The sequence below is a fragment of the Montipora capricornis genome, chromosome 3, assembly GCF_036669925.1.
Source record: "Montipora capricornis isolate CH-2021 chromosome 3, ASM3666992v2, whole genome shotgun sequence".
NCBI classification, from domain to species: domain Eukaryota; kingdom Metazoa; phylum Cnidaria; class Anthozoa; order Scleractinia; family Acroporidae; genus Montipora; species Montipora capricornis.
The window spans coordinates 45,875,689-45,898,188 of record NC_090885.1 but is presented as its reverse complement, the minus strand read 5'-3'; the positions used below and the strand labels follow the sequence as shown (position 1 = coordinate 45,898,188).

General features: G+C 37.3%; 1 protein-coding gene and 1 pseudogene across 2 annotated transcripts in view; one reads left to right on the top strand and one right to left on the bottom strand.

Annotated features, from left to right (window-relative positions):
- Nucleotides 1–22,500, top strand: part of LOC138043275 (protein FRA10AC1-like) — a 119,662-nt gene that overhangs the window by 87,300 nt on the left and 9,862 nt on the right. For both annotated transcript variants that reach the window (XM_068889468.1, XM_068889467.1), the window contains one exon: nucleotides 6,682–6,812. In XM_068889468.1, the coding sequence (XP_068745569.1) occupies nucleotides 6,682–6,812 (131 nt within the window). The remainder of the gene's footprint in view (nucleotides 1–6,681; nucleotides 6,813–22,500) is intronic.
- On the bottom strand, nucleotides 13,535–14,819 carry LOC138041833 (uncharacterized; annotated as a pseudogene).

Sequence of the window (22,500 nt, the reverse complement as noted above, 5' to 3'; positions counted from 1 at the left end):
GTTTTAGAAATATGCATCCACTTGAAATAACTCATGAGGAGAAATAACGAACGGTTTAGTGTCCAAGAAAAGAATTTGTGGAGTAACTTCTTCCACCAGCTTTAAGCTAATACTGGTGTACTGTTTTGTCGTTCTCGTTCTCTTTCTCTCTTCTTTCGTTTCGGTTCTTATGACATAGGCCGTCCAGGCATCTTTCAACCTTAGTAGATTTAAAATTAAAAATATCTTAAGACATACCAAAAACTGCAATTCAGAGCAAAAAGCAGCCCTAAACAAATTAAAAATAAACACTCAGCTTTAAGTTTATATCCCTCCAATGCTTGACTTGAATAACGACAGCTATATTATGTTAAACCTGGATTGAAACCAGCAAAAAATGCAAGAAAAATATATTTTCCAAACCGTACCTGAACACAAAATGCATCGACTGTCAAGAGCTTTGCTGACGTAGCATGGCTGTGTAGCCGCGTCAAGCCACAGAAAGAGCACGAAAAATGAAGTCTCGTTCAGGTGTGAGTGTGTCTGACCTGCCTTGAGCCTGCGATCCAATCAACAACCAGTCCCGGGTCAGCGGTCAATTTAAAAAACCAGCTGACCTCGATAAGGTCTAACTTGAGCCCGCGATATGGTCACGTGTTACTGGTCAGCGGATACCTTGTTTTGATAGGTGTCAATTGACCATAACATTGATGTCCAATATCAAAGATGTATGTTGTAAACTAGCTATAGTGTAAACTGGAGTATTGCCCTTCAATGAGCTCTAAACTTGAGCCCATGATATGGTTATGTGATACTGGTCACATTGGCATACATGGAGGTGCGGACGTTCATGACGTCATGGCTATAAAACCAAATTTTCCCGCATCGATGGGTTACCGTATTTTCTTAGCTATGGTGGTCCGCGCGTGCATGCCCAAAGAAGAGACACAGTGGAAAGTAACGAGCAATCGATCGACAGCATTGTCGAAAACGCTGAGAGTCAAATACATCTGAATGAGTTGAGAGATTGCAAGGAGGAAGAGATGAAAAGGAAGTTATTCAAGCTAGTAAGGAGAGTAGAAGGACCCAAATCACATGTTTGTTGTTCTCGCCCGCCATCTTGCTTTCATTCTCCACTTCCACCAAGACAGAAATTTCTGCATGTAAACCAAACGAAAAGTTGTTTCACCTTCCAGGATCTTCCTAGTGATAGGATCTTCCTACCTCCATGTAAACAGCCCCTCAGTGAGGCTTCCAATGTCGAGTTTCTCCTCTAATTTGACGATTGATTGTTCTAATTAGCTCCATTTCATGTTGTTCTGTTTGTTTTTCCCTGTGCTTTGCATAAGATAATAATTTCTCACGAACTTTTAGTCTAATCATCTCCCAAAGAAGTGAGGGGTTGACAAAGTCATCATCTCTGTATTCATCAAGCGTTTCCTGAACAGTCTCCTTAATTTGGTTGATGTAGTAGAGTTCAGTCTAAAAAGATGTATTTAATTTCCAGTCCCCTAGAATTCGAGTGCAGGGATAATTTTAATATTATCATAGAGTGATCTGATTTGTATCCTGGATGGATATCAGAGAGGGCTGTAATATTAACAACACTTTGGCTAAGCAAGAAAAAGTCTAACCTGCACTGTACTTTAGGGCTGCGTCGTCTCTAGCTGTACCTACTAGTTTCCGGGTAAAAGCTCTCCATATATCAACTAGATCAAGTTTCTCAGAGAACTCCTTCATGATTTTAAGACACTTTTGGTGCGTTTTGGGGAGGCCGCCTGATTTATCCTTCTCTAGATCAAGTACAAGGTTGAAATCACCTCCTATGATATTGTTGTCGTATTTAAAGTCATCAAGGTGTCCAGAACAATCTAAAAAGAAAGCTGATTTGTCATCATTTGGGGTAGAAATGTTAGCCAAGGTTAAACTTTTTGTCATTGACCTTTATGTCGCAAATTATAAAGCGCCCTGAGGGGTAAATGAAAGTTCTTTCAATTTGCAAATTAAAGTTATTACGGTATTAAAAAGTATGCATACTCCAGCTTTGTTACTTTCGTACGCACTGAAAATAGTTTGGTAGCCCGACTCAGCAGACCTTGCGTGGTTAGTGTTTTCAGTGCAGTGAACTTCTTATAACATGCAAATTGAAAACTTTCTCGATCGAAGCCAGTTGAACACTTCCGTGCGTTTTGCGCTTTGCATTTTAGTCCCCGGACCTCGAAAGAAGCTATTGTCAAAGCCATGTTGATCTTGTGGCAGTGTTTTGTGAAATTATTCCTTCACGCCTTAGCGCCAAGGCCATGCAACGACTGCCCATTAAATACTGAGTAAGTGTTAAATTTTCAGTATGAAACCGGTTACTACCAAAAAGCGTCTCTTTGGTGTTATCGTCGCCATATTTGCAATCGGTGTATCCTTTGTGGGCATAGACTATTTCAGATTCTGGTCTTTTTCTTCTAAAAGTAGACGCTGCATGAGCGTACACTGGGTTGCCTGTGGTACGTGTTACTCAAAAACAGAAGGGGCTGAGTTGGAAGGGATTGAACTGCAGCGTTCCAGGCAGTTTCTTCACGTAGGGGGTCATTAAGACCATTTAAGGGGTCATCCAGAAGTCGTGCCAGCAGAGGCCCTTGTGGCTCACACGTTTATAATTATGACAAAACAGGTCTTTTTCTGAGGTTAAAAACCTGGCTACTGTCCTATTAATCATTTGTCAGAAAGAAGAAATTCCTGTTATCTTTAGAAAAAATGGACATGCATGCGTACGTGTGGTAGTGCGGTATCACAGCTCTTTATTCCATGTTGTCAACTGAGCTGCGTTTTTTCTTCCAGGAGATTCAAGTTGTCTTTGTGTAATATGTAGCTCTAATAGTACACAATGTTGTTTTGGTATGGTATCATTGTAGTGCCATGGTGGAAGTCTTAGGTAAATAGCCCCCTGAGAAGACATGTGGTTATTAGCAAAGTACTAAACCCGGAAAGATTGAAGAAAATAAAAGGGAATCGAAAGACATTGGCTTCTAGGCTGACATGCTGATCATTTTCCCTCAAGTTCCCTCACAACTTTTTCACCACAAGTTTAAGTGTGCACTCTGAGCGTCTGACAGCTTTGTAATACAAAAGTTCACTGAAGTAAATTCCTGTGTGACGGGGTTAGTATCTGGATGGGTGACCTAAAAATATACCACTTTGTAACAGAAGCAAAGGGCCAAAAATTCTATTTTAATGCTCAAAAATGCAAACTAAGTAAGGTACAGATTTTGTTAGCTTGCTTTATGCAAAACAAATATTGATACACAGTTTGTAGGAAGAGCAGAAGGAAGTTTGTTTTTAGGCAGAGTCCAGACTACTTCCTCTCTTGGATCGTGATGCTGTGTCTCCAGTAGACCAGCCTATGTGCATTTATGGTGAACCCGCCTATCCAATCAGAGCCCAACTGATTTCCCCGTATAGAAATGTAGCGCTGACCCCTAGGATGGAGGCCTTCAATACTTCAATGAGTCAAGTCCGAGAAGCTGTAGGGTGGCTTTTCAATGATGTTGCGACACCTTATAGATTTCAAAAGAAATTTGAAGATAGGGCTAAGTTGTGTTGGCAAAATGTATCTTGTTTGTGCTATTCTTCGAAATGTGATTACTTGCCTCTATGGAAATATGACATCAAAGTACTTTGATTTAGACCCACCCAGTTTACAGGACTACTATATTTAAACTTATAAGAACAAGTGGCTTACGCAGGCAAAAGCCAGATAATAGACTTTGACATGTACAAAAGCAAAAAAAGTCTTGTAGAGCTTATAAACGTGTAATTTCTTTAGTCAAACTCAGACTTGATCTCTCAAAAAAAAATCGTTGTCTGATATCTTAGACAACAGCTGCAAAATACCATTGTTCTGGTTCTGCATCGACATTTGAAACATCGTGGTGTGTAGCTTTTGCTGTTCCCTTTATGTAGCTAACATTTCCTCCTGGGCCTTTTACTGACGCTCGGATTTGGCTTGGAAGCGTGCTTGTGGAGGTTTCATTACGCTTAATGAGCACAGCATTATGGTGCAAAATGTTTAACACCGCTCAAAGCTGAAAGTCTCCGGCCTCCATGGATGAAAATGGCTTAACGTGCTGCTCAATCAGAGTGCAATGCTCGCTTTAGAAACAGCAAAATATTGGAAGGAAGTCGTGAGTCCTTTGCTAATTTGGACGTTTCTAGTGCGGTGCTGAAACTGTTTCAGTCTTTTTAAATTTGTTCTAGTTATGTCCTCGATTTGTATTTTGACTTTAAACTTTGACACACAGTCTGTAACATAAAGCCCATTCATCTGACATTGTTTATGTTTGTATTTTGAGACATGTGCCGAGCTGTATCGAGCTATTTTAGAAACTGCCTTTCAAAACAATGTGAAGCGGTACAACAAAGGTGTAGACACGAGAAATCGAGTTTTTGTTTTCTTTCATGTTTTTCTACTAGTTTACAATATTTGCACTGATTTTTATCGGCTCTGTTTAATTTGCTGTCATTTGTCTTCGCTTAATTGTTGTATCGTGTATCTCGTCGCGTTTGTGAGATATTTCTAAATTTGCCTAAATTCCGCATGCAGTAATTAGTTAGTATTTGCTTCGTTATCGCGTCTATTCAATGTACTTAAGTTCTGTTGCCTAATCATATGTAATTGCCTTTGTTCATTTCGTCGATTCATTAGGTATTCGTCTTTTGTATAAAAGTATTGTATTTCCTTTTGTAAGTCAGTTGTTGTACCCGGAGTTGCCGTACAGATCTTGTAAGTAGTTAATTTTTCAGTCGTGGTTTTTGGCGTTCTGAAGTTTAGTTTTTTGGTATTTTGCTTGTAACTTTGTATTCTATATTTCCTTTTTTATAGTGAATCGTTAAGTTAAAGTCGAATATCAAACTGTACAGGAGTTTAATTACAAAAGGGTCGGTACAAACATGTTGTTTTTCAAGAACTTCTAACAAAGAAAAGTATCTGAAAGTTGTTTTGTGCATTTTCCTTTGTTATTCTGATATGTAACTGGAATTTCGTAAGATTTTGTGGGTTATAAGCAAAGAAATTATTAAAATACGCTACATTGTAACATGGCCATTGTTTGTGTTACGTGTTACATGAACATTCAGTCATTTTTTTTCGGAAACAAATTTTTATCCGGGTTTATTTTAAAGAGGATACAACTTAAATTATTTGTTCATAAAAAAGACCTATTTGTACGATATGAGAAAACATTTCAGGGTTAAATATTACAAGCTATTACAAGCTGAGATATTGCAATCAACAAGAAAGTACCCTTAGAATGTAGTAATGACCGTGCTACTCATCAAAAGTGGTCAAGCTTTTGTGACAGATAAGACTTCTGATGTCAAGTGGCAATTGGTGCTTCTGCAGAACGTACACTATCATAAAACAATACACCAAACAATATGTTTGCTTCATCAAAATATAATTCACAATTTGTATTATAAATTAAATGGAAAACTGTATGTGCAGTTGTAAAAGATATCTTAACGACAATTTGCACAAAGTTGTTGAAAAACTGTCTTCTCGCTGTACAAGCTTGGGACTAAGGGACCACTTTGTTTAGCATTCCAAAGAAAAACGAAAATCGAAGAACAAAATATAACACCTGCACCTGTCCATATACATGTAGCTTGATTTGAGGTTGGCACATGACATATAAAACATGACACCGGCTGATTGATCGATCAACTTGTTTTCTTCCCATGGATAAACATTTTGCTTATTTTCTTGCACAGAAAAACCTTTTCTTTCAAAGGATCACAAACTTTTAACATTCTTCATTATCACTCAACTTGACTGCTCACTTGAGTTTGAATCCAGACCTTCACATCTACATCTACTTCTACATGTGGCTGTTTCTGCTTAGGTGGCCTCATACATGTATACCACAAGCCTTTTTAGAGACATCACCGCCAAGCTGGCCACTTCTGCTGGAGAGAACAGGACAGTCACAACACCGGGGACTTTATCCCCTTCTCTTCTCTAATAGTGCTTGGGTTCTTTAACGTCCCACAGGGAACTTATGAATATGGAAGATATTTGTGAGATGGGACCTACGGTTTATAGTCCTTATCTGAGAAGACTGGAAAGTCTAACCATTTGCAGATGAAATTACAAAGGCAGCCCTTCCTCCTCAGTTATTTTAAGATCCTAAGTGTTGATCCGGCCGGGGTTCGAACCCGCGACCTCCCACGTGACAGCCCGACGCTCAAACAACTGAGCCACCGGTATGCGGTGATATGGGTGAGAATTCAAGCAACGCAGGCATATTTACTGTAGCATCCAATCGATTTGACAAAAACCTTTTACCTTCCATGTTAAATTCCATGTGTATTACAAAAAATGCCTTGCTGTGAAACGTTTTGTCAATGCTCGTCTGAGCACAAAATCAAATGTGTGCTGCTTCCCTCAATCGCAATGATGACACATTTTGGGAGGCCCCGTGCCCAGCCTGAACCAGAGTGTTTCTCCTTAATGACAAAGGAGGCAGAGAAGAGAGATCCTGGCAATGAGGTTGAAGCAAAGGCTGCAGTGGATTGGGTTGAGACCAGTATTTGGTGCAAAATTCAAAAGTTAAGAGCTGCTAGCCGAGGTGTTCGCCTTTTTGTTTTGCAAACACCAGATTAAGATTTTAACTTATGTATAGGTATGTATCTCTCTTGGTTGATGTCATTTAGGAAGAAGCTTGCTGAGCCAAAATGGAAAGGTAAAGATGCCAAAGAAAAATCACGTTCAAGCAAGAAAAAGCAAAAAGAACAAACGTACGAAAAGCATGATGGTTCCTCAGCTTCACAATTCAAAGGTCAAGGTAATTAGAAGCTATGATCAATACGATGATAACGTTCATGTTACATTCAATTTGTCTAAAAGGAGGCATTTAATTCGAATAGTAAGCCCCTAGTATTCCTAGGGCCTAAGCATCTTTGTTGAGTAATCTGAAGATTATATCAATCCCTTTTTGAGTATTAGGGAAGATATATTAAAGCCAAGTGTGTGAATTGCACATAATAGTTATGAACTCTCTAATGAGGGTCCCCTATACCTCTTGGTAAAACTCAGTCACACAAAAATATTTCGCCTTTTCTTGCATCACGAATAATATCCAAAATTATTTCACGTTCACGCAAAATTCGAGAGGATCATGTTTCAAATATAAATAAAAATGAAATTCACAAATTAATATTTTCACTTCTTGTAACCTTTCTATAAGGTGTTTATCCTCTGAGTTTGGCCCTTGGATCGAGTGGTCATCTAAATTGCAGGTCTGTCTGGCCTGCAGAGATTCCAAACCCAGGAAATTAGGGCATATTTGTTACCGCCAAAGGTGCAAGCCTGTAGGAATGGGGGGGTCCAGGGGTATCGCCCTCCCCCAGGAAATCTTGCAAATTCAGTTTCTCTCAAGTGGCATTTCCTGCATTTTGACACCATTTTTGTGATATTCTATAAGGTCTTTAATTCTTACCACTGGAGTCCCACCATTTATGGAGCTGTTAAATGGAGTAAGACTGCGGGCCTTACAAGTTTATTTAAAACCTCATAATTTAATAACGAACTACCTTTTTTAGGAACATATACAGGTAATGATCTACGAGATCGCGTTTTATCAACTTGTAAACCTTTGCCAAACAGTTTTGGTAGTAAATTTATTGGTAATGGTATGCCAATGCTTGCTAAAGTTCCCCAAAAACCATTTGTCTTTTTGTTGGTCTTAAATACATATTTCCACCTGTTTGATAAGCATGATTTAGGTCACGCTTTTGTTTCATAGTTAATAAATTTAACATTGGTGTCATTTGTGTTAATTTGCTTTGTGGTATTATCATTTCTCCTTTTTTACCAAATATTTTATCAATGAGATTTTCACCTAATCCAGCTAAAGCTCCTGTTAATAAAGGTCCTCCAATTTTACTAATAGCTGGCATTACTTTTGGGAAAAATTTAGTAGCCAATGTGCTACAAATATTTCCACCAATTTTTCGTATTTGAGTTTTACTAATTTTAATGTCTGTTCCTGTTCCATTTTTCATTGATTTTTGGATTTTTTTCAATTGCGTCTTTGTTAGCATAAGCTTATCATGCCCAGATAATTGAGAATTAAATAATTGTAATGTTACTGATCTGCTACGTATAGCTCTTGCTAATGTTTGTTTTTGATTTGGTGATAATTTTACGCCATGAGAAATGTATCTGGTTGTCATATCTTGTATATAATTAAATTAGATAAAAACGTATATTATCATATTATACACAACTGAAAAAAACTGAAAAACTTTGTTTAAACATGTGACATTGGTGAGCCTAAAAAAGGACTCGTTACAAGAATGTACGTGTATCTACAATAGTATATAAATTAAGAAAGTACTAAACTTAGAATCTATAATAAAATTATCTATCCATACTACAAATTTAAAATAGCATCTAATTAGAGCAGGAATTAAAACGATACTCGTCCTGGCTCAATTTAAGTTTCTTTAGTTTGGGGCCTCCCTAACATGCAAAGGTATATTGTTCCAGAGGTGGCATGCAATATACGAAAAAGATCACAGTTTTTGATTCTAAACATATTACTTATATAATTGGGATAGCCTTTGTACACAAGTGTCAGAGCTTGGACCAGGCGCCTATGCTTAATGGAATCTAAATTATACTGCAACAAGATCTGCTCGTAACTAAGTAGATTGAAGAGAGTTCTAAGTACGTAATAATTGGCATTTTCTAACTTATCAGATAAAGTTTGATTAATTCCTATTAGAAGAGGACTACGATAGCCAAAATGAGGTAGAATGTACAACTTATATAGTTTAACCGCAGTGTCACTATCAATAAAATTCCTAACTCTGCGCAAGGCGGCTATCTTTGCATGAATTTTACTAAGAACCAATTTAATATGTGAAGAAAAAGTGAGCTTATTGTCAATCGTCACTCCCAGCAACTTAACTTCATCAATAGCCATAAGATTATTTGACTTAAAGGTGAGCTCATAATTATAGTTGGATTTGACAACAATCATAGCCTGCGTCTTAGTGGCATTGATGGTGAGGTAGCTATCTTCAAGCCAATTTGATAATCTCACCAGGTCACTATTGATGTAGAATTCCAAGGTCGCAGGTTACTTGCTAGCAGCATAACCGGCTCTGTCATCTGCGTAGAGCTTCAATTCCATATTCTTGGTATTACAGGTTATGTATTAATATATATATTGAACAAAAGCGGTCCCAGAAGAGATCCTTGCGGGACACCAGATTGGACAACACGCCAGTTGGAATGAGCGTTCTCTATTTTGACTCGTTGCTTACGATTGATAAGGTAAGAGCGGATCAAGAGATGGAGTGGTCGAGAAGCCCATATGCCGCTAACTTTCTTATCAGGAGGCAGGGGCAAATAGTGTCAAATGCCTTACTGAGATCTATGGACACCGCAGAGACTGTTTGTCTCTCATTTAATGCTTCTCTCCAGTCCTCTGTGATCTTTAGCAGTGCCGTGCAACAAGAATGCCCCTTTAAGAAGCCAGACAGACTGTCGGAGAGTAGATGGCTTGAAACAAAGTAGTTATACAGTTTATTATACATAATTCGTTCAAAAATCTTAGATATACAGGGTAGAATTGAGATGGGACGATAATTAACTTTGGTAGCTTCACATCCCTTTTTAAAAACTGGACTGATGTTGCTAGATTTCCACTCGCTAACCCAACATGATTGTTCGAGACAATGATTTAACAAGCGAGTCAAGGGGGTCGCCAAAGCAGGAGCAGACGCTTTCAGGAGCCTCAGAGGAATACCATCCACGCCAGTTGCCTTAGATCCATTTAGATCTAATAGCAGGTCCAACACATATTTAGCAGTGACAGGCTGGAAATTAAAGGAGAACTCTTGATCTTGATCATCAGCCATTTCATTGCTTAGGTGTACACTGGGATGTTTGTCGAACTCAGATTCAGTGAGAGCCAAAGAATGGCTTAGTCCTGACTCAGCGAAATAGTGCTTAAATATCTCAGCCACTTCTTGGGGTTTATCATAAACTTGACCATTTTCAATGAGACTTATTTTGCCCAAGTACGACCCACACGTGTTTAGTAAGAGAGGCTTCAGTTTTCTCCAGAATTCCCTTGGGCTAGATTTATTAGACTTTGCGCTAACAAAGTAGCCGCGTAGAGCTTTACGCTTCAGCGAGGTAACCTTGTTCCTTTGTCTCTTGAAGGCGTCCCAGTTTTCAGCCAAAGAGTTGTTACGAAAAGCTCTCAACAGTTGGCAACCACGAGAGATATGAAGCTTTATCTCAGGTGTGATCCACGGCAATTGGTCTCCCCGCACACGAATCCTCTTCATAGGAAAATGTGAATCAAGCACTTCATTATACAGGCGTTTCCAGTGGGACCAGATATCATCAACATTCTCAAATATATATGCACTTTCCCACAGGACATTCTTAAGATCACAGATGAATAATTCAATATCAACATTTTTCATGCTTCGATAATAAATTTGCTTTGGGGGAGGTTTCGGAAGTCTATGTTTTCTTACAGTGTATATCAAATCATGGTCGCTTATGCCCAAGGGAAGTGAGCCACATTTTGCATAATGGTCAGGATGGCTGGAGAGAAGTAAGGTCGCTGTAGATTCGGTAACTCTAGTAGGCGTTTCGATTGAATTTGTAAACTGGAACTGATCACACAATTCCTTAAATTTCTTGATGTCATTGTGATCTGAAAGCAGATCCAAGTTTAGGTCACCAATAACGACGATCTCCTGTCTTGAATTGTACATCAGCTCGAGAGTAGTGGCCAGTGAGGTTAAGAAGACTGCAGGTTTACATTTACTTGGTGAACGATAACCTGCACAGATCATGAAATAAACACCATTATTTCCCTTTACATCAAGGGACAGGGATTCAATATTAGCCGGTTCAAACATGCGTCGTCTTATCACTGTTATGTTAGATCTCACATATGCCATAATTCCTCCCCCATTTCTTGTCCTTCAGTATAATCCTGTAATTAGGGTGATCCAGAAGAAGATTACCAATAGTACTGTTTAATTTCGTTTCAGCGAGGGACACAATATCAAATGAGCATGCGTCTAGGATGGATTTGACTTCATCGACTTTGTTTACAAGTTCATTGACGTTTAGATGGGCAATAGTCAGATTAAACTTGTAGTGCGAGCGGATATTTTCCTTATACCATGACGCAGAGTTTGCGTCATTAGCAATATTGCGATTCTGGCAGCCCCAGTCTTGGTTGTTGATACTTTTTTCGCCATCCTGAAATTATTGTAGAAAATCGACATCTTCAACAACGGAAAAAGGCATTGCAGTTCTAATTTTACAGAAACGGCTGACCCAGTGATAGTTAGACATCGCTTTAGTTTCACAATATGCCATGGGTGTTACATCTCCGCACTTGATATGAGAGTAAATATAGCATGTGGAGCAGCGAAGCGCTTGGTGAGTCTTCGCAATCGGTTTGCTGCAAACAGAACATGGATTTCTCACATCCCCTGTGTTTGGCTCGATGTCACCTGCTCTAAGGAGCTCAATATTAAACGATGCATGCATACTCTTCCTCTCAGATATTTCATCCGCTTCCGTGGATTATGATCTGCATTCGAGGTGTGCAGAAGTTTTCCACGAAAATTAACGAGCGAATAGTTTTTGCCAAACTTCAAGTAGACCAGGAAACAGTCGCTGTTCTCATGAGATGGATTCATAATAATATTTGTGAATTTGTCGACCAGGAGAATCGTCTGGAATAAGATAAACACAGAGAACAACGCCCACAACCAACCCGCCATCTTGCTAATGTGTTGAAGAGCTAAAGAATGAATCTTACCTTCGAAACAAGATATATAACTGGTCAAGATATATTTAATTTAATAAAAGAAAGAGTATTTTATCTGAATAACAGCTTTCCATCTTTTTGGATAAATTCAACATTTTGCTCACTTAAAACAAGAGCATAAATTGAAAAAGCTGTTGCTGTAGCTCCTGATAATTTATAGTGAAAAGTTAGTTTAACAGTTGAATCTCTTAAATCAGATCGCTGTTTAGTTAAATCAAAATATAAAAATGAATAAAGCGAATGAAAATTGCTCCTATTTAATAATGTACCTTGTGAATATTCGCTATTAGCATGAACGTATTTTAAAACATCACGATAAACACGAGTCATATCAGTATCTGGTTCATAGTGACAATCAGGATATTCAATACCATTACCTATTTCTAACCAAGCATCAGACAATGTTCTTGGATCAGTAGAAACTGAAAATGTATTGTACAAAAATGGATTTGATGTTTGTTCATCAATATTAGCATCATTAATGAAAAATGCAAATACATGCCTTGGTTTTAATTCTTCTGAATTAATTACATAATTTCCTGTTTGATTTCGCGTTGAAGTGCTTCTTGAAACAGTTTCTTTCAAATACGTCCATTTTTGTGATTTTGGATAATTGCTTGAATACATACTTTGTCCATCACCATTAAATATAATTTGTGGTACAATCAACTGCAAAACAACACGTGAATTATCAGCTCCTTGCCAAATAACTTGATCATCTGAAGCCAAATGAAACAATTTTTCCACTCTTGTTTGCGGAAGAAGTGAATCTTCAAGTGATTCAAACAGACTATGTCGATTCAAAGGTAATTCATAATTAACAACATTTGAAGCACCTAATAAAGTTTTTCTTTGATGAAATCCTTTGTTGTAAGCAGCTTGTGCAGGTCTCATATCTTTTGATCTATTTGTGTCTAAATAAAAAAAATTCATTTGTAGCTTTCAGCATACGAATTGGTATATCCAACCCATTTTTGATGTTAACACTGTGATTTACATCATTACAATCATATATTTTTTTATCACCAACTTTAACTGAAATATCTTTGATCATACTATGAATGCCATTTACTATTCCATTTGCATCATTAGCAGCGATATGTGTTTCTTGTCAAATTATCAGTAGAAATCAAAGCCAATGTATCAGATCTTTTGCCATCAGTAAAACTATCAGAAATCAAGCTACAACCTATCTCTAATGCATCAATACTATTGGTCACATTTGGTAATCTAACACTGTATTCAGTACTTTTTATTATTTTTGCATCAAAACCAATAAGATCACCAAATTTAGAATTCTTAAATCAAGTTGCCAGTTGTTTTTTTTTTTAAATTCTACAATAACTCTATAACTTATAATACGAACGTTAAACTTATTCCTTCTTTGTCATCACCATTTTGTAAAACTGCTCCTTGAATATAATCATTGATATCATCATATGAATACATACCATCAACAAATAATTTTTTTTCCCACGTTGAGCCATAATCATTTGAATATTTTACTTGATTATTACCATGAGTAAAATTAATATTATGCCAACTAAATGTCATACTCAATCTATCAAGTGCTAGACCACATTTTTTTTCTTCACTTAAATAAATAGGAGGAGAAAATTTAACAATAAAATTTTCTGGTTTTTCCCTATTAATTCATGAAATATGTAAAGCTCGTTCGTTCATTTTATAAATTAAATTACATATTCTTTCAAAAGCCCCGACAAATGATTATTATCAATAGCACCAAGTTTGTTTAATGTATGAGCTATTTGACTGAATTCACTTTGAACACCGTTATTGCCAGCTATAAAATTGATCTACCAAGTAATTCTACTCTGTATAACAAATCATTAATATTATTGTAATAAACAACACCTGAACCAATTTTGCTAAATTTTTTACTTGATCTATATATTGGAATTTCACTAAGTTTATTTAATTGATCAAACAACATTCTTGAAAGAGGACCATAATTTTTTTTGCTGTTAAACCTTTTTGTTAGCAAATCTATTAAGTCAAAATCAGCTTGTTGATCCAGTACTTTTTAGCCATTTTTTGATGCAACAAGACATAATTGACCAATCAACTTAGGTAAATCAATGATGAAATGGTATATGAAATGAATCATACATGAACTGCGGATATGAAATCAAGTGAAGCTATGATCTTCGCAGTTATGAGAGCAATTTTTGCAATTGCGTTGAGAAGCCTGAAAAATTCAGGAATTCAACGGGGTTTGAACCTGTGACCTCGCGATTCCGGTGCGACACTCTAACCAACTGAGCTATGAAGCCACTGACGTTGGGAGCTGGTCATCTGTGGGTTCTAATGGTCCCGTGAGGAATGAATCAATGATGAAATGGTACATGAAATGAATCATACATGAACTGCGGATATGAAAATATGCGGATATTGGTTAGAGTGTCGCACCGGAATCGCAAGGTCACGGGTTCAAACCCTGTTGAAGTCCTGAATTTTTCAGGCTTCTCAACGCAATTGCAAAAATTGCTCTCAACTGCGAAGATCATAGCTTCACTTGATTAGGTAAATCAATGATAAGACCACCATAGTGACCATTTGATTTAATTTTATAAGCATTCCTTTTCGGTTGTGTATATGTCATTCCTTTACCTATCGTTTTTCTGCCTTCTGCTATAATTTGAATTCTGCTTCTATATTTTTGTATTTGTGCAATGACATCAGTTGATTGATTTGGTCAATATTTTTTTATTTGGTTTTACCTTTTGACAGAGATCCTTTTTTTTGTCCAAGTGTTTTTAATAGTTTTCCAACATTACCATCATAATCATTAATATCAATATTACCAGCAACAGATGCTTTTAAGACCTCACTTGGTTGAGCTAATTTGTATTTAGTCAGTTTTGTGATCTCATCAATATCAAACCCTCTGTCCATATCAGATTCCAACATAGATGGCTTCTTGCTTCTCCTTCTAAATCCACTTAAAAATGACATGTGCGTGCGTGAGCATTAATGTACGTTGCCATATTGTACCTTCGCTATTAGTATTTTGTTTAAAGTATCTTATGTAATCCGACTTCCTGGCATTTTTAGCTTATTAGTTATTTCAGGAGGTCGGACTTATCTATTTAAGGTCTCAGTAAAAGTAAATTTGGGCATCTTGCGCAAATTCCTTGTTTTTGCAAATCTTGAATTGGTGGGCAGTGAAGACTATTTCCCCCCCCCCCCCAAAAAAAAATTGAAAAATTAATTTTAAAACCACTAAAGTAGCTTTTCCTTGTTTCCTGCCATGATCTTGAGGTGAAAAATGATTGACATATCCTGTCAATCACACGTGAAAGGATTGGCTCAACATAATAGCTCATTTCCGAGTTGCTGCATACCTCAGTTTCAAAGCGAGTCCTGGTGCACGGCCATTCAAATGGAAATTAGTTGCGTATTCTTATGCAAATCAAACTCATTTCCCTTTCAATAGTTGAGCACCAAGACTTGCTTCGAAACCAAGACAAAAAGCAACTCGGAAATGGTCCATTGGTTTTAAGTAGGGGGTGGAGTTATTCAGCAGACCATGAACTGCAGGCGAAATCTTTAAGCTCGATTTTGTAGGCCTTTATTTTGACGCCAAATTTACCGGTTCTTGGACATCCCTGGCCATGATCCGCCCCAATTGATATCACAATTTACATGGATGTCTCTGTCAACCCCGGTCCAAAGTCAATCATCTCCCTGTCATCATCTCTTCAAGCACTGTATCTAAGTGGACAGAGTTTGAAGGCCATTGTGGCTGATGAAAGCGACACAAGCGGTAAAATATGCAAAATGACCATTCTACAACAAATTGTTTACAGCGGATAGCAGTGATTTTGACGTTGTTGCAGTCACTGAGACATGGCTTCAAAGCTCTGTGATTGACAGTTAAATTAACCCAGGTTATTCGATCTTTCGATGAGACAGAACTTGCAAGGAGCAGAGGATAGTTTTGCCTTCCTGGCGTTGTTTTTCCTTATTTAAGAGACTTCAACTCAGAATGGAGTGCTTTTTAATAATAAAGTAAGTCGGATTTAAATTGAAATGTGAGTTTACATTAAATAATATGGGTAAACCAGCGTTTGAAGCAAGGACAACGATAAATCAGCTAACAAGATAGAGTCGAAAAATGGCAGCCCACTGGTGAAGAAAATCAATTCGCAATAAAGCTTCCCAACCTTGAAATTTTGAACCACATGGTCGAAGTAGAGTCGGGAATTGTTTTGGAGAAGAAATAGGGCTGATTTTAAATCTTGAAGCAAACAGATTAAGCCAAGACGCAAGGCTTTACTTTATGAGTGCTCCAGATAATTTAAATTTCCTTGGCAAAAAATATTTTAATTCCCATTTTCGAGACTTTTGTCATAGGCCGTGATACGGGAATTCCCACTTGCTGCAGTAAGCCCAACAACCAAAGAAAAGATTTGTGTAAAGAAATTGTCATTTAAAGTGGCAAGGTTCAACACAGCTGGTTTCGTGTGATACGGTGTTGTCTACAAAATGGCTCCAAATCTTGTTATGATATCATCTCACTCTGCCCTATTGTGTCTTTGACTTGGCAAACTTTCACGTCTGAAAATTAAACCACTGAAGAAGTATTAAACTTGAAGCTTTTTTCAATTTGTATTTTGTCATATTGCCCTAAGCTGCGAAAGTTTCACGTTGATGAAATGACGCGCACAAGTAATTCTAATTCGGAGAACAAAACTCAAGTTGGCAGCTCATGCATTCTCGTGGCCAAATCTTAGAAAATAATTCGCGATATGGGAATCGCCTTTTAACAGTCGACACACAAATATCAGAAGAATAATTTGAGTTAAACAATTTGAATAATTTGAGTTTAAATTTAAAAGTGGCAAGGCGCGCGCAAGCGACCAGCAAAGTGAGGTTATTGTCCTGTAGAAATCTGTAACTTCGAGCTAGTTGTTTGTTGGTAGAACAATCATAGGATGTGCCCTCAATGCTACCCAGTCATTGTGGATACATCAAATATTAATTTTTCACAAAAATGTGGAGATTGACACTGATTCGTAGTTAAGTTATTTATTGTTTATTTATTTACAATGCACTTGCACGTTTTCTTGGTACAAAATTTACTCATCTCAGGCGAAGTACTATTTACATTTGTATAAAACTGCTTCAGAAGAGGGAAAAAAAACGAAATTATTACAGATAACGTAATTATATGCACTATACCACCAACAAAAGTAAATGGTATATAGTCAACTATACTAAAAAGGAGATTGACATGGATTCATATATAAATAATTATGTCATTCCAAAATGACATAACCAGGTAAAACATTTGTGAATGTACTCCATAATGTGAATACATTCAAGTTCACAACTATCTCAGACAAAGAATAATATTATTATATTCTGATAGTACTCAATCCACAGAACAGGGTATCCATTCAGTTGAAATATTTAGACTGTTAAACAAGAAATACTGGAGTGCATACCAGCGAGTAAGGAAATCAGTACTGAGCAAAATAGTATTCAAAAAATCGCTTTTTTAAAATAGGATTTTAGATATGTGCTACTTCGATTATAAAGAGGAAAGTCATTCCAAAAGTATTTTCCAACAATTGATAGGCAGAATTTTCTTAAATTGGTTATAGCATGATGAAATAAATGCTGCAAAGATGCATTCTGAGTTGAATAATTATGTTGCTCAGAAACCAGTAATATGGAAAAAAATTACAAGGCCCATCGCCACAAAAGATAATCATGCATAAATAAATGTCTACATTTTAGCAATATCGTGAAATTTCAATAGACCTAAGGAAACATAATGTGGGGTATGGACCGTACATCATTGATGATTCTAACAGCTTTCTTTTGCAATTTTATAAGCTGTGACAATGGGTTTTCATAATTACTACCCTGCAATATGCAGCCATATAGTAAATATGGGTAAATAAGCGAATAATAGATATTGATTAGACAATGTTTACTGACATAATGCTTAACGATGAAACGGTATATGAAATGAATCATATATGAACTACGGATATGAAATCAAGTGAAGCTATGATCTTCGCAGTTATGAACGCAATTTTTACAGTTTCATCATCGATTCATTCCTCACGGGACCATTTGAACCCACAAATGACCAGCTCCCAACGTCAGTGGCTTCATAGCTCAGTTGGTTAGAGCGTCGCACCCAAATCGTGTGGTCACGGGTTCAAACCCTGTTGAAGTCCTGAATTGTTCAGGCTTCTCTGTGCAATTGTAAAAATTGCGTTCATAACTGCGAAGATCATAGCTTCACTTGATAATGCTTAACCTTAATGATGTTGTTAGTACATTTACTAACTTTGTTACAAATACCGTATAATGAATATGATCATGCCAGGAAAGGTGATGGCCAATATAGACATCATACCCAAGTATCTTAAGATTGAAACTTGTTCAAGGCATTGACCAGCTAAAGTTAATGAACGAAGTAAGTTGAAATTTACTTTCTGATGAGGATTGAAGATATTTAGATTTCTTTAAATTTACAGTTAATAAATACTTGGTAGTTCAGAGCTAATGTGAATTAGAAGTTCACCTATATACTGTATAGGGAAGATATCTGTTGACAAACATTGATGTGCCAACCACCGGAACAAAAGACCCTTTGTTTCAACAGCCAGTGAGCCTCTGGTTGGCACTTTAATGGCAATAGGTCAACAATATCTTCCCAACAGTGTTTCAGCATGCTGCGTTGCAGAGGTTTCCCCTCCACATAATGTATAATTTCAACAAATTGCTGCAGTATTTACAGGGTGCTAAGTGGGTAAAATGGTCAGAAAATGAGAAAATCAGGTTTTTTAACCTAAAAGTAGGAACAAAATAGCAGCATTTGCACGTGAATAGGAAAAGTAATGGAAATGCTTAATTGAAGTCACCATTGAGAGGTTCAAAATTATTGTTTTAAAATCAACGTGAAGGACAAGCTTACTACATTTTTCTCCAGCCATGAGCACAAAAAAATAGGTAATTTTTCCTAAAAAACCAGCGAATTCAAAAGACTCAGAAAAATAGAAAGTAACAATAACATGCACATTCATCCCTACAGATTACTATATGTACAGTACCCTTATTTTCAATCTATAGCGATTTAATAAATCCTCCACATGCGTTGCTAATTGTAACTGGTAGTTAGAATTTGGGAACTGGTGAAGGACAGGCGTTATTAATAACGCTAGCATTTCTTATAAGGTTTCTGTGGACAAGAAGTAAGGTAAAATACATTAGTTCTTTAAAGGACATTTAATAAGCTGTGCTAGCTTATTGGCTTGAGATCATATACAAAACGAAAGAAATAGTGAATTCATCTTACCTAAACAGACTTGACAGCACAGCCTCAGCTGAAAAACCACCTCAATCGATGTATGACAAAATCCAGCAACATTTTAATTAACTCAGAAATCTGCCGAAATCAATTGTGCACGAAGCCACGGACGAAAAATCGATTGTGCGACAGTGAAAGACTTAAAAGAAATCAGCTTCTACTACTGAAACACTGCTATTCGGAAAGAAAAAAAGGTGTACACGTCGCTCCTGCTATAAAACTCACTGGAGCAAGTAATCGAACAAGACATCTTTGGCGGCCATTTTGTTAGTTATTTCGCGCGCGGGTGTGTTTGAAAAAACCTGGATACAAGCAAAACAATCAACCAATCAGACAAAATTTGGTTTTATCAACGGAGTTGACAATGTAAATTGGCCACCGTACAGAGATTCTAAAATCTGACGTTTCGAGCATTAGCCCTTCTTCAGAGTGAAATCTGCACATTCATTCATTCATTCACGCTTGAAACGTCAGCTTTTAGAATCTCTTTACGGTGGCCAATTTACATTGTCAACTCTGTTGATAAAAACCAAATTTTTGTATTCTACCCCACCGATGCAGCACCACAGTTTCTTTAGAAACTACCCCCTTCAATCAGACAAAAGTCTCCTTTGTTCTGGGAGGCTACATCATGGTTCACTGAAAATCTTGGTGGACGGATGCAGAGAGTCGTTATCGAGCGTGCAGCATCACAGTGGGCCCCAGTCACCTCCGGTGTCGCCCAAGGCAGCCTCCTGGGCCCTTTATTGTTTAGATCTCCCAGAAGAAACTGTGGATGCTTTTATGGGCGCATTATATGCCAACGTTACGAAAGTGTATCGCAGCATCAAATCAATGGGCGACTGCATTTCCTTACAGACCATGCTTACCAACCTCGATGAGTGGTCTCAGCGTAATAACATCCATTTTAATGCCAGCAAGTGGAAAGTCCTAACCGTGACCCGTGAAAGGAATCCCTGTAACATACAACTACCACCTCAACCAAGTTCAGCTTGAGCATGTCACCAATGAGAAAGATGTTGGGGTTACTGTCACACGTACCCTCTCTTGGGACCAACATGTCCACAACATCGTCAGCAAGGCTAACACTGACTGATCTGGCACTTATGAAATCACAGCTGTCTTACGCAAAGCAAGAGTGCAGAGCAACGAGATGGATTCTACAAACTCTTGTCGGGGAAATGTCCTACAAGGACAGGCATCTAGCCTTAAACCTTCTGCCACTAATCTTTGACCGTGAACTCAAAGATATGGTCTTTTTCTACAAATGTCTAAACAATCTTACTGATCTAGACTTTGTATCTTTTTGCCTGCCATGACCATACCAGACTCAGTTCTTCCTACAGTCTTAAATCACCGTTATGTAAAACAAGTACCTATCAGTCATCGTACTTTAACAAAATTGCTAAACTCTGGAACTACATGTGTAAACTGTCGCCGCCTTCAAATTTCTCCACTCCAGAATCCTTCAAGAAGTTTATTATATCTCATCTTATGCACTTGCTTAGGACCTGGCACAGTCAGTTAGTGCGCGACCGTGGTGCAAGAGGTCCTGAGTTCAATTCCCGGATCTCGCATCCTTGCTTTGACTTCTTTCCTTTCCGTGTAGCCAAGTAGCTTCAAATACCTGTAAAACGGAGCACTGATGGAAAGGGGGGAGTAAAATGAGCGCACCGTCGACCTCAGGTTTGTCAGTTGAATTACTGTTACGAGTTATCGACGTTAAATATGGTTGCTTTACTTTACTTTACTTTACTTTACTTTACCTCTTTTGATGTCGACTATGCCTGTACCTGGACCTTGATCAGAACCTGCCCCTGCCACCGCTAGCTATTGTATTTCTTTTTTTTTAACTGTCCTTTTTATCAATTAATTAATTAATTAGTTAACTTTTTAATGTAGGGGAGTGCCTCGCATGGGATCTCGTGTCCCGTTTGCACCCGCCCTTTTGTGTCTTCGTATTATCGTATTAAGTGCTACTGTTGTGTTACTTTTTTTGGAAGTCAAAGCCAATAAAGCTGTTGAAGAATCCTTTCCCAGTGGGTTTTAAGATATCCCTTCCAAATTTTTAGTTCTAATACATGATTGTACAATGCCAAATACCGTGTGAGGAATTTTTCAGTTGTCTTCAGAGACTGATTTTATAGCACTTTTTATGCCCAAATTAAGTATGAGATGACAGTTTCGACTAAAGTGTGTGATATTTTCTTCAATTCGTGACATACAGTTGTATCAAAAATTCCCGACTCTGACAAAGATGCAACAAAGTGCAGTTGTTTTGCAATAAAGTAAAGGAACGGAGCTTCTGCTGCAGATTCTGTCATTCTGAGTTTTGAGGCCTCAAAACTAAAAGGCAATATTAATTACCAAAATCTAAAACTTTGTTCAAATAATTCAATCTATTAGCTTTAATACGATAGTTTGACCCTATACCAAAAATAGCGCCGCAAAAATTTTTATTTCTGTGGAAGCCTCATTTTCCTTTACCGAGACCTTAAATAATTAAATGTATTTTTTGTAAGTTAACTTTAAATCTTTGTTATGAGTACAATAAAGTGTTGTTGTTGTTTCTTATCCATGATGGCGTAGTTCAATGCAAACATGGTTTCCAACAGCGCTGTGATGTCCTAATATTACAAATCAATTTTCCTGTTTATGTACCAATTTTTTATCTTAAAAAACCTTGTTTTACCCATAATGTTATGTGTTAAGTACTATGTATAATACAAAAATGGAACAGACAATTTTCGTACATTCCTGACAATGAATAGGCCGGGGAAATTGTCGTGAAATTCTAAGAAAGGTATTTAGAAGCTATAGCTGTTTTGAGGGGAAGGAAAAACAAGTTAAAATTTTTTTAGCTTGAAAATACCTATTGTCTTGAAGGATGACTGTGTCTGACAAAAAATGGGAAGTACTAGTTGAGCTGACAGAAGAAGTTCTTAAACCCAGTTCAAAATTGACGGAGGATTTTAATTGTTAATACAAAGTTGAGTACAAAAGATGGTAGATTTTTTAATCGTTTAAACGTCCATTGCATTATACAAAGTTGGTTTCTCCGCCCACAAGAATATTATTATTATTCCAGATTATATGGTCCTGTGCTTCTTTAAATCGTAAAATCCTGGCAATGAGTTAAGAATGTTTCAAAAGAGACCAGGTCCCATTGAAGCTTGGATTTGCTTGGGTTTTTCTTACTGCAACTTCTTGAGTGGCCTCATTCATACCTCACACTTAGAAAGTTGATTTAAAATGGTGTTGCCTTATTAATCTTAAACCCGTCATTTTTTCATACGGATTTAGTGT